The 13123-nt window shown below is 37.8% G+C and overlaps 1 protein-coding gene across 12 annotated transcripts in view; it reads right to left on the bottom strand.

Moving 5' to 3' along the window:
- LOC137127293 (dedicator of cytokinesis protein 3-like) overlaps positions 1–13123 on the bottom strand; it is a 164797-nt gene that overhangs the window by 69631 nt on the left and 82043 nt on the right. For all 12 annotated transcript variants that reach the window (XR_010914405.1, XR_010914402.1, XR_010914403.1 and 9 more), the window contains exon 5: positions 5245–5341. Coding sequence is in view for 8 of the 12 variants with exons in the window: in XM_067504094.1 (XP_067360195.1) it covers positions 5245–5341 (97 nt within the window). In the remaining 4 variants the exon portion in view is untranslated. The remainder of the gene's footprint in view (positions 1–5244; positions 5342–13123) is intronic.

The following is a 13123-nucleotide window of genomic DNA, read 5'->3' as shown; positions in this document are numbered from 1 at the left end:
ATCAAACAGCTTTGTTTGATTACAGTGACCAAAACCTGCTTAAATGGAGACACAATTTACTTTGCCTAATTGTGAAAGACATGCTCAAATTGCAGAGTAACTGCAACCAGCTTCCATTTGCTATTAACAGAATGATGATACGCTGCTTAAAAACAGATCATATCAACCTTTAAACCTGCTTCCTCTACATTATGCTCATCATTTCCAGGAGACAGGGTACCTGGTACATCAGCTATGTGATTGTCTGCTTCAGCACCACTTCAGGCCGATGATGAGAGGATGTGGGCTTTCTTATGTAACACTTTCTACACAAGAGTTTCTGCCTTTACCACAGGACAAATATACTTTAAGGACTCAGCACCACACACCTACCTATCCACACTCCTCTCTCCCTGCATTTTAACACATAGCGGAAAACAGAGTGCGAGAGACATGAGTCAAAGGCCAAAACCTGAGGTTGCGTTTCACCACCGTGCTGTTAGCTTCACTACGCTGGGCTGTCAGTCAGTTGATCCAATAAGTGACAGAGAGCTGCAGGGGAGAAGACACATCACACAGTAACAGTGACACAATCAGTGTCCAAATAAAGTATAAGTTAACTCTCTGACTGTAAATGCTTTACCTGCCTGGTTACAGGAAGTCCATGTATACGTGCAGCAGCAGAGTAACCTGATCTTGGTCTCCGACAGTGGAAACCAGGTTTTCCTAATCCTCTACCCCGATTTCAGAAAACAGCTTTTCTGTTTACATGACACTTTACAGATTCATATTACAAATTACAATTAAATGCATCATTCATCTAATGTAAAAAATATGTTTTCATCAAGCTGAAAGTCTGATGTTTATCTATCATCAACCTCCCATGGTGCATCACTGTAACCCTCTTATTCTTTCCCAGTGTGTGCTTACTGTAAAAATACAAGCTCACTTTACACGAAATAATTTTTTAATTAAACTTGTAGAAATAGTTTGAAAGTTTGTGGAGCAGTTCGACTGGAAACAGGAAGAAGCAGCTTGTTCTCCACCACTAAAAGCATTTTTCTAACTAACTATTTTTAAAACACAATTAAAAAAAGGACAGTTTATGGTCAAACCAGAGAAAAAAGTGTTTGTTGACAGTCACTTTGGTGGTGTATAAATAGCTTGATCTGAAAGTTCACTGCTCCACCTTTTCCTGATCTCACTGGCTTTCAGCGAGATTTCAGAGCTGCAGTAAGAACAATAAGAAGTTTAGGCTATAATTTTATGTCCCGCACAGGACACAAAACAATAGCCTAAACTAATAAAAACAGAAAGACAGCCTAGTGCTGTTATGCTCTATATCAGTACTAACTGTTGCATTCTAAGTTATATACCATACACATGAAGGTAAAATTAAATATTCACATAATTACACTCCAGTTATGGTTTTAAAAGACACAGATGAACACACACACACATACCACAAGGTCAAACCAACATTAAGACAAGAAATCACTAGCTGCAAAGCTGCACAACATAATGCCCTATCAAGCATGCAGCTGTTTTATAGGAAAATATTCAACAAGTTTCTAACAATAACTGCTGAAAGATCAGTTATGAACTATAAAATCTCCTCATATCCCCCACCATCAACAAAGTCTGTACATTTTAGCCTCAAATACTTTGCTGTGTGTTTGTGTGTTTGCATTCACTTGTTTGTGCACATTTGTACTGTGTAGCTACAGAAAATGTCATTTCTTTGTGAAGCTAAAAGTGCTGGATGAAGACAAATTCCACGCCTCCGCCTCCTCCTACTGCATTTCTTTCTTGTCATTCCTTTTTTTTGTCTTCCTCCCATCTTGCCTTGACACACACATGCAAACAGATACACACACACCTGGACATTTAACAGCAAAGAAGTGTGTTGTTTCACATCCCTCTATCATTGTTCAGTCACATGTCACTGCTCCTTCTCCTCCCTGTTCACGTCCCCCCCCCCCCCCCACACACACACACACGCAGCTGCACATTCAATTAGTCCATACTCTCATCTCCAGCATGGCTGAGACAGTCATGTATACACTTGATTCTCAATCTGGGTTCTTCACCGTATTTGCTTTCTCACGGACTTGTGAAATGTTATCAGTCAAAGCCCAAATACTGTTCCAATTCAAAGTTCACATGTAACCAATTACAGATCAAATACCTGAAAGTGTTCTCGCTTCGCCTGTTTTATTGAGTATACTTTGTGAGCTGATTTGTGTGAACTTGCGGTAAACAGATATCCCAGAATTTGGATGTCCGGCGTACTCTGTATTGAGTGCACAGCACTGTTTACACCACCAACATTACACCAGAGAGCAGAGCAAGTGTGTGCACATCAAGAAAGGACAGCGAAAGACAAAGACGTAACCACTTTGAGGCCATGCAGCAAAGCACACGTTAGTGCAGTACATGTATGTATGTGCACCTGTGTGTTTGTTAGTGTGTGTCACTCGACCTTTCTGCTCTGCTGCATCTGTCACCTCTACAGGCTTCGGAGCCTCCAAACATCCATTTACTGAATATTCAGCCTGTCACTTTGTATCTTTACAGCATGGCCTCATCTGTGTGTCACTGCATGACGTGAACGCTAGGGCTGGTTATCAGCAAAGCTTTATCCAATACTATGACTTTGACATCAATTTCAGATAAATACTTTTATAAAAAGAGAAACTACATTTTGATACAAATCTTTTTTACTTTTCAGCCCCATAGCTTTTTGGTTGGTGCCATAAAAGCAGAAGTTCAACACCCAGCCCAAGCGCACGCTGTGTGTTGGCTTGTGGGAAATACTGTGATTTGGGTTGAAATGCCAAAACCAACATTTCCTGTTTGTTTGATTTGGGACACAAACTGCTGTCTACCTGTTCAAAGTCCTCACATCCACACCAACCTCCTAATGTGGACTTTCTCTTTGAACTACAACACCACCTCATTTTTGCTTCTGTCATTTTGCCAAATTCCTGGGCTTATGGATGATAATTAAACTACTGAAAGGTAGAACGCAACCTACTGGAGCATAATTATGGGCTTATAACAACTGGATAGTGTTAATACAGTCAAATTTGTGATTTTTCCATAGGAGAACAAACTGACAAAACATCTCTAAATGGTGCAAAGTGCACTCTTATCTTATGTGGCTTCTTTGTGGAGTTGCAGTTTATATAGATTGAGAAATTCAAGTGATGTGTGAACTTGTTTTCATTTCCAGTCCCTCCAATTACACTATGATTATTTTTTCATGCCAGTCCTAATCACTGTCATGGCATCGATGTCAGTTGTCAACACAAAAATAATCATTTAAATACTGTCTACATACTGTGACATGTGACAGGTAAATGCTAGTTTTCACATGAAAACATCGAGGTAGAAACCTTTACAGTTTTCACTCTTGTGGTCCCTTAAAATAAACCACAACTTGCATCTGTTTGTAACCATTATGTCTTCATCACTCCCTCAGGTTAGTGTCACATTATGTCATATAAATCTCTCTCTTATATAAATCTTATCTTATATAAATCTCTCAACTTTTTACCATCCATCCTCACATAACAAAACACCAGCTTTAAGGTAACATTTGCTTTTTCAGTGACAAAGCAGAGACACTAATGTGAGGTCTGTCAGGATGGAATCAGGAAATTTGTCAGGCAGAACCAGACAAAGACAGTTTTGTCTTTCATCTCCTCAACTCTGGCAGGGAGCAAAGACAAAAAGTCTGTTAACTCTGAATAAAAGCTCGACAGGACTGGCAGGACATGAGGAAGATGAGTGATGAAAATAACTGTCAGAGCAGAGACAGCAGAGAGAAGACAGTGACAAATTTAGAGTGTGAGCAAAGCAGGTTTAAACCACAGAATCGCCATCCGTATGCATTTCCATAAAGAGATGTCCAATAAATCCATATGAATGTGACACGGCAAAATCACAAGCAAGATGGCAAGAAGATAGATGTCATGAATAAAAGTCTAAAGTAGAAGAGCATCATTTGGTGTGAGAACATTACACAGCGTGTTTCCCAACAGGAAGCCACAGGATATTTCACAGATGTAAGAAAAAACTGAAAGCAAAGGAATTAGCAACAACATCTATATCTGCAAAATGTCTTTCACAAATGCCTCTAAAATCTTAGCATGTGGTGTAAGAGTGAGTAAAAAGGCCCCAGTGAGTGACATAATGTGACCATTTAGAGTTTCTTTCCCTACAAACACCAACATCCACCAAGCAGCTGCTGTGGATCTCGTCAATGGGAACTGATGAAACAACATCTGCAGGAACCATTAAAGCTGTGAAGCTATGGAGCGCCAACGGGAACACGGAACAACTGCACAGCATGGGCCTGGATTTAGAACCTGCAACGTGCTTGTTTCTGAATGTCAAAAATAGGTTTCTATATATATATAGGAACTGAAGAAAAGGCTTAAGACTTTTGTAAAACACTGTCAGATTACTGAAACACTGCAAAAGGTTTCTCCATGTCCACTGATCAACAGCTGACAAATATATAAAGTGACCCTAAGAGCTCACAGTACAGCAAACAGACAAAACACAAGCAATTCTCAAATTATACGAAAAAGCTACTACAAAACCAAATGCTACCAAATACTACACAAATGCGCTGCAAGGAGGACAGACAGGAATGTCTCCAGAAGCAACTAAAAAGCCTCTGTCAACCCTGCCAACTATGCACATATAGATTTTGTCGGATTTAGAAAGTCAGCATGATAGTAATTTGCAAAATGCTAACACTAGGTTATCCATCAGCGATTTAGTTAAAAAACAAAAGAAAAGTTTTGTGCATCACTTTGTTTTCCCCCTGAACCAGACAACTGTCATATGTGAACAGCAATGTCTTCAGAGGCCACTTAAAACTGACGGAATTTCATCTTTGTAGATGAATCTTTAGTGTCTACATTTCTGTTGTGTTTTTTTTGCAGTGCATTTCCTAGTGCTGCACCTGTTTTGTCAAATTGTTGAGGTCATTTTTTTGTTTGCTTGCATTCTGTTTATGTGTTAAGTGTTTTTTTTTTATAATCGCAGTTCTATGTGGGTCTCAATTGAATGAGGATCATCAAAGGAACATTTGCTGATTAAAGTATTAATGATTCATGAACTGATTATGCATAACACAGCTCATCTGCCTTTTGTAGACTGCTTCTTCTGTATTTGGCTGATATGTGCAAGACATGGCAGTAAACAACACATAACCCTCTGCAACGACTAAGAATAATTAGTGTTTCTTACCACATAGAGCTGCTTCCACAGTAAGGCCCACTCCTGTAGTGTTGATGTCACCTCAGTTACTATGGGGTCCTCCAGGGGCACCACAGTTTCATTTGGCCTAAAGAGTGATGAGAGAGACAAATACACAACAGCTGGAGGTTAATAATGGTTTGAGCAAAGTTACTTTGATATTGTGTTCACCTGCACAGAGGCATTAAATAGGAGACAAAAAGTTATAAAATACCTGTAAAATCTTGGCAAAAACACAAATTTAATTTACAGTAAGAAATATGCTACATTTATCTTAATTTGGAGACAGCAGTGCAGAGATATTCTCATCTAAATGTGTTTTCAATGGGGCTCCCCCTACTGACCAATCAGAGAAGAGCAATTATTTTTGGTTGATAAGCATTTTCAATATTTTATTTGTGTGCATTTGTCTCACTGTCCTATACTCTCATGTTCTTTTGTGTTATTGCTCTTGTTTTATTCTGCTTCTACATTATTACTATTATTATTACTACTACAACTAACTTCATGTCCTCTCACTACATCCATAAATCTCCTCTTTGTTCTTCCTCTAGACCTCCTGCCTGGCAGCTCCAACCTCAGCATCCTTCTACCGATATATTCACAGTTTCTCCTCTGAACATGTCCAAACCACCTCAATCTGGCCTCTCTGACTTTATCTCCAAAACATCTAACATGAGCTGTCCCTCTGATGTCCTCATTCCTGATCCTGTTCATCCTCGTCACTCCCAAAGAAAACCTCAACATCTTAAGCTCTGCTACCTCCAGCTCTGCCTCCTGTCTTTTCTTCAGTGCCACTGTCTCTAAGCCGAACAACATCTCTGGTCTCACCACAGTCTTGAACACCTTTCCTTTCATTCTCGCTGATACTCTCATCACACAACACAACTGACACTTTTAGTATTTTTTGATTGATTGGAAGAAGGAAGCCTGAGCAGAAGGGACTGAAAGTCCTCCATTAGCGCTATAAGCTCCACACTTTAACTGTAAAAAATGTTGATGATAACAAATATAATAATTGTGTGACCTTACTTGTTTGGAGGAGACAAATGTCCCTTTAGGCAGGTTTAATTTAATTATTTTAAAATTCTAGATGCATAAATAAAAGAAAGATAAATGAATGAAGTGAACAGCGAAAATAACTTCCAATCTGCTGTCAAAGCTGTTGTGAGTCTGACTTCACTTGCCAGAAACTCTTCACATTATTATAAGTTATGGAAAACATTTCTAATAAAAAACTAAAATTATCAGAAAACCTCTTCCCCCACTTTGTGTAATCAGACATTGCTGCTTTAATAATGTGCATTCACCCAGTTAAACCCAGAGTAAAGCTGGAAAGCTACAGCAGCTGAAGGACCTCTTCACCTCACTGACAGAACAAATCTTCATCCTGTGTTTCCAACCTCTCGTATACATAATTTTGACCACAGGGGATTTGTTTGCTAAAACTGAAAGCTGAATCACAGTCTCAAGCCTGGAGTCAGGAATATCAGAGCTCTCCTCTCTGCCTCACACACACATTTTATGGATGTCCTTCCCCGCACAGGTTTTACTCTGCTTCTCACATTCTTTCCTTTCTCCTTCTCATAAGTGATTAATTAATAAATGCCAGCGTGCTACATTAGCTGATCTCCCAGCTGAGCTGTAGCTGCCAGCTGCCTTGTGATTTCACCCACATTAGTTACACTTGTATCTTAGAAGCTTCTCCTCCTCCTCTGTTCTACTATTCTCCCAGTCCTCACTTTCCATCACATTTTTCCATCACATTTCTGTCATTCCTTTGTGCTTCTCTCAGGGCTCTTCGCTTTCTCCTCTCCTCTCTTCTCTTTTTCCTTTTCTCTCCATTCCACTATTTGCTTTCTCTTTTTTTCTCCATTTCCTTCATCCCAGCGACTCCGTCTCTCTTCCCAAACAAAAAGGAAAGGAGAAGATTTCTTGTTGGGGGAATTCACAAAAGATTTAAAGCCCACAGCTGTTCCAAAACTTTAAAGTCATGGCTTATTCTGTTTCTTGCTTATTTGAATTGATTTAGTTTCAATACAAACCCAGTGATTAGATAATGATTTGATAATTTGCGGTTGATACAGTTTTTAGGGCAGTACTTCTTCATGTATCAATGCCAAACTGTTGTCCTGGAACATTTATGAAAGGTGAAATCATTGTTCAGCTTGTAACAGAAAAGGACAGTGTGAAGAGGAAGTTCTTTCTTTCTCTGCAGACCTGTTTCTAAGTAGCTAATGAGATGATTCAGACCAGTTTTTTATTTGACTTTAATGTGAAGGAAATAAACTGGTTCACAAACACAACTGAATGTAAACCTTTAGTGAGTGGCCGTGGTGAGATGAAACTCTTTACAGGTCTCTCTACACGCAGACACACACAGTCTTACGGCTGTGGCTGTATGTGTTGTTTTTTGTGTGACAGTTTTTGAATGAGATTGAGTGTTTTTCTTGTTGTATGGATCTGTGTGTTTGAGTTATAGGTGCCCTGCCTGATTGGCTGGATTGGGGGGCAGTACTGGAAGCTGACTGGTCCATCCTACACTTCCTGGAGTTTAAAAAGTATGATTCCCAACAGCCAGACTGGCTTCTCTGGCAGCCGCACCTTTTCTCTGTCCTTGGCCTCCAAACCTTTTTGGATTGTTAGGCTTTGTATAGTTATTGTATATTCTGTAAACAGTGTTACTCCTCACCATTGCCACCTTGTATATACTTGTATATAGTATTGAATCTTTAGGGGTGAACTGCCATTTTCTTTCGACTGTTTTCTCTTGTTTTCACATTAGGGAGGGTTAGTGACTGTCTTTTTGTTTGTTTCTTCCTAGAAGCTAGCTGGCACTTTCTTTGGGAAATAGCTTATTTGGTTTATTATTTTGCCCTTGGTTCACCCTGAGTTATAGTGTTATGTTTGTATGATATTTTTCTTTTGTGTAAAATAAATGTTGTACTTTTGGAACATTTGGATCCTGGATTTTGGTTTGGGGACCAGAGAGGGAACAGCCTTATTTTTTATCTTTGTATGTTGGTCACATTTTCAAACCAGTGAACACATGGGCTGAAACAGAAGCTCACTGCCCAAAATGGCACATTGTGTTTGCAAAATATTCTCACCCAAACAATATAAGTAATAAAAACATGCAACAAAAGCAGATTTTACCCTCAATAAACAAAACATATGGTCAAACCTTTACACCCTTTCATCATTCACACAGTAGACAACAAAATACAAAATAAATCAATATCTTAATACACCATGGTCATTTTACTAGAGAACAAACCCTGATGCTCTCTGGACCTCAACTTTCTTAAGATTAGTTGTTTAAAAAAAAAAAAAAAAAAAAAAAGAGAGAGAGATTAATTCTTGTGTGCTGGTCTTTCTGCATCTAACTGTCTTTGACATGCAGGACCTATAGTCTAGACATCTAGAATGGACTAATTCAGACAGTCCGTATGTCAAAGCATTTGTACTGTTTTCCAGATTAAGAGAAAACAAAACCTTTTTTTACTGCATTGCATCAGATTTCATTATGATTTTAATTTAATAAAGAAAAGCTGAACACTTTTAAAAAACTAAAGAGAAAATACAATAAAATAAAAAGAAATCAAATGAAACCTGTGGGCGGAAGTGTCCTAAAAATCTAAATGAAGACATTAAATACTGTGATTTTAAATTTAGTCCATCTTGCTCCTGTCAATCAGGCCACAGCTTCTCATAAACATCACACTGACTGGTTCCCTTCGTCTTTGATCCAGAATTCCAACTTCACCACAACCCTGCGAGACCAAAGTATCACTTTGTGTCGAGATAATACAGGTTTAAAGAGGTTATTTCAGTCAGTTTCTATTTATGGAAACTTTGACGGGCTCATGGGAAGAAAACTGAGCAGGAATTTTTTTTGTAAGACAACTTTGTTGTAATGTTGTCAAGTTTGTTTGTGGTGAACAGGCACATTACATCAGACATGACTGCTGTAGAAACCAGATTACATCGTAAATTCTACAGTCACACTATTTTTTACCGGGGCTATAACATATCTTTATGTCAGCCCGTCTGCAAAATATTAAAGTAAGCATATGAACAAATTGTCTGCGGGAAAGATAATGTTTGTTCGGTAGCAGCTGAATTTGCTGGTTTGGAGAAAATATTACCAATATAATAATAAACGGTACATAGCAGTGTAAGAATTTTTATTTTTGTGTGGTACCATCAAAATGATCAATTCCTTTTAGGATTAGCTAAAACACAATTAACCAACTAGAAAAGGCAATTTCCAAGGAAATTACGTGGGAGAGCTGTTAAGTCGCCCGGTAGAGGCCGACCGCTCAGAAGCTGCTGAGAGCAGAGGCGTTTGCACGTTCAAAGCCGCAAACGCTGAAGAGAGATAAATACGAACAAAAAGAGAAAGAAAGAAGATGACAATAAAAGGAAAAAATCCAATATCCCAAGAAAAGTTGAATTCAGAAAAAGAAAAAAAAAAGTAGAAAGTAACAATGGAGGAAGTAAATAAGTAAAAAGTTGATATTTAAAGTGTAAAGAAACAGAAAAAGAAGCAAAGTAAAAAGTTGCTATTGAAAGTGTAAAGAAAAAAGTAAGAAGTGAAAAAGCAACAACTTGATTAACAAAAGTGGAAAGAAGTAGTAAGAAACAAAGGAAAAGGTAAATATTCCCAAAGGTAAAAGAAACAAAGAAAGAAGCAAAGTAAAAAAGTTGCTATTAAAGTGTAAAGAAAAAAGCTAGAAGTAACTACTTAGAAATGAAGGAACCATTTTAATGCTGAAAAACTGTTGAAAAAAAAAAGTTGAAAAGAGCTTTTAATTTGAAAGTGTGTTTCCTGTCTGTGTCTGTGTGGTAGTTTGTGTGTCCACTGTAGGGAGACTTCAAAACAAACTCATTTTAGCATTTAAATGATAAATAATTAAAATAAGAATGATAAAAGGCTTTTATTCTGAAAGTGTGTTTCCTATCTGTGAGGGTGTGTGTGTAGGGAAACTTCACCACAAAGTCATTTTAGCATTTAAATGCTAAAAAGTGGATAAAATATTATGAAAGGCTTTTATTTTGAAAGGGTATTTCCTGTCTGTGAGGGTGTGTGTCTGTGTGTGTCTCCACTGTGTATGTTGAGGGAGAAAAACTCAGGTAAAGTGTGTGGACACAGCTCTGAGGCTGATTACATGACGTCATGCAGCTGTGTCCGTTACCATGACAATGACTGCTGCCCGCTGCCCGCCTGCTGAGTCATGTGAGCCAAATGCAAAGGCAGGCTGGAAAAGTACTGAGACTATGCCTCGCAAAATGCTCAAAATATGAAAAAGTATTAGTCCTATCGAAACAATTCAAAAACTGTGAGTGACAAAAGGCTTCAATGAACACACTGATGTACTTTATTTGAAGATACTCCATAAAATGAAGGCGTGGTGGCGATTTTAAAACAGCCCCCCGTTTGTGATTTGATTAGAATTTAAGAACCTCTGTTATAATGGGCTCCAATGGGAGTTTTGACGGCACTCTCTCTGCTTCTGGACACTTGGAGAAAGAACCGTCAGTCCTGTGACTATGAGAGTTACATTTACTGAAAGAACACAAAAATACCTACATTCTGATGTATAGTTTGTTTATGTAAGATTAAAGTTGACTGAAGGAAAGAAGGAAAAGAAGGAAAAAAGTTGCTAAAAGTGGAAGCTGAAAAGTTAGAGTGCGTGTGATGTCACCCACTCTAGCTGCTCCAACATTCCGCAATACACACTAATGGAAAAGTTGAAAAAGCTCCAAAAGTTGCCTAAAACTAAAACTGCGATTATTCAAAAAGTATAAAAGATACAAAGAAGCTGATCAACACAGAAAAAGTTGAAAGGGACTAGACCTGTATAAACTTTAAATGAAGTTTCTACGTAAAACTATGAAGCTACAAGAAGCAGTTAAAAAGAGGCAAGTTGAAGGGAAATTTTAAGTGCCTTCCATTCATTTTCTATGGGAAAAAAAATTCATAAAAAGTGAAATATAATAAAAAGTATAAAAGTTATTAATGAGAAAAGTAATACCACCCCTGTCCTAAAAGGGACCTACGTTTAGGAAGTGGAACGAAGTTTCTACGACAAACCGTCTAGGACTAGATAGCGACCGAAAAACGAGCTATAATAATAATAATAATAATAATAAAGAAAAGGATCTCAATAGTGTGAGAGCTGTGCTTACAGCTCTCCCACTAATGAGAGCTGTGCTTACAGCTCTCCCACTAATGAGAGCTGTGCTTACAGCTCTCCCACTAATTATTATTCTTAAAGACAAAGCATTATCTAAATACTCGAACGTATGCTTCCAAAAAGCTTTTTAAAAATTTATTGTTCCATGCTAAAGGAATTGATTTTCCAAATAATCCACTTCTCTTTGAACAACTGAAAAACACTTTCTTTAATCAAATGAATATTAACTCAACTGAACTGAACATCCTGCCTCCTGCCTTCCTCACATCCTCCTTTTTGAAAGGGCTGCATATTCTGCTCATGGGCCCAACGTCTGTGTCCCCCACATAAGAATTTCCTTACACATGTGTAATACCTGAATTAACTCCAGATTTAACATATCCTCAGAACTACATTCAGTCATTTCATAAGAATTTATTTCGAGTCTTGACAATTAAATGAACATTCCTCATTCATATCGTTGCATCTTTGTACAATTTAGAGTCAGTGTTATTCTATAGGATACTTAATATTTTCTCAATGAGACCAAAAGGGAGCAGGCTGAAGCTAATTTAAGCTTATTTATAACCCTGCCCCCTTTTATTAACATACACATTTACTGTTCTAATCCTTCCAAATAAGAAATACAATACGTAAACATATCTAATAATTCTCAGGCAATATTAAAACTAACAAAAAGAAGAAGACATCTTTTTACTGAACTACTTGTTACCTCCAGATACAAAGTCATATCATACTAATTTCTTGAACTTGTTCAACACATTAATTTTAAACATATTCTGTAAACCAATAACAGTTTTGCATGTTTTTACTTCATCCTCAAGTTGGTTCCATAAGTTCACTCCTCTAACTGAAACACATCTGGTTTTTAAGCTGTTCCAGCTCTAATTTTTTTTTTTTTACATAAAGGCTCCTTTGAGATTGTAACAACTCTTCTCTCTCCTGAAATATATTTTTATGGTGTTTGGTAGCAATTCCCTTGCTTTATACAATATCTGAACAAGACGGTTTGAGGGTTCTCCATAAGAACATCTACTGATAACTCTTACAGCTCTCTCCTGTAAAATGTACATTTTCCACAGGTGGATCTTCCACACTCACCACGTCTTGTATGGAAAGATGGTGGTGGTGATGGTGGTGGTGGTGGTGGTGGTGGGGGGGATCTTTAAAGTCATTCTCACTGTACTTTATTTTTAGAGCTCTGCTGCTAATCAACCAACTACCTCTGCTTCTGATCACATCCAAATTCTCATAATGACATCAGTTAAACCAGACCTGTGCCACATATTCAAACAGAATACTGGAAACCCGGTTTAGAAAACAAATTTTACTTTTTAGGTTTTAAAGGCATTTGTTAAACTGGAAAATCCTTTTGTACTCTTATAAAACGTTTTTTTGTTTAGTGTTAATAATATTTGCTCCCATTTCACAAAATAATTCTTCACTTCGCAGTAACTCTGTGAGCTTGTCTTTCACTGTCTGCTGTCGCCAAAACCTCCCACAGCGTTACCTCTGTTTGATCTGGAAGGATATTACCATCTTCCTCTGTTCCAGTAATACTTTTTCGCCAAGAATAAATCCAAAAAACTGGATTGTAGATAGTGGAATAACAGTTTGTCTTTGTTGCTTTTATTTTCAGGGGCATCAAACATACTGAATCAGAAAGCAAA

Source organism: Channa argus, chromosome 5, assembly GCF_033026475.1.
Source record: "Channa argus isolate prfri chromosome 5, Channa argus male v1.0, whole genome shotgun sequence".
Lineage (NCBI taxonomy): Eukaryota > Metazoa > Chordata > Actinopteri > Anabantiformes > Channidae > Channa > Channa argus.
This window is presented reverse-complemented; position numbering and strand designations above follow the sequence as displayed.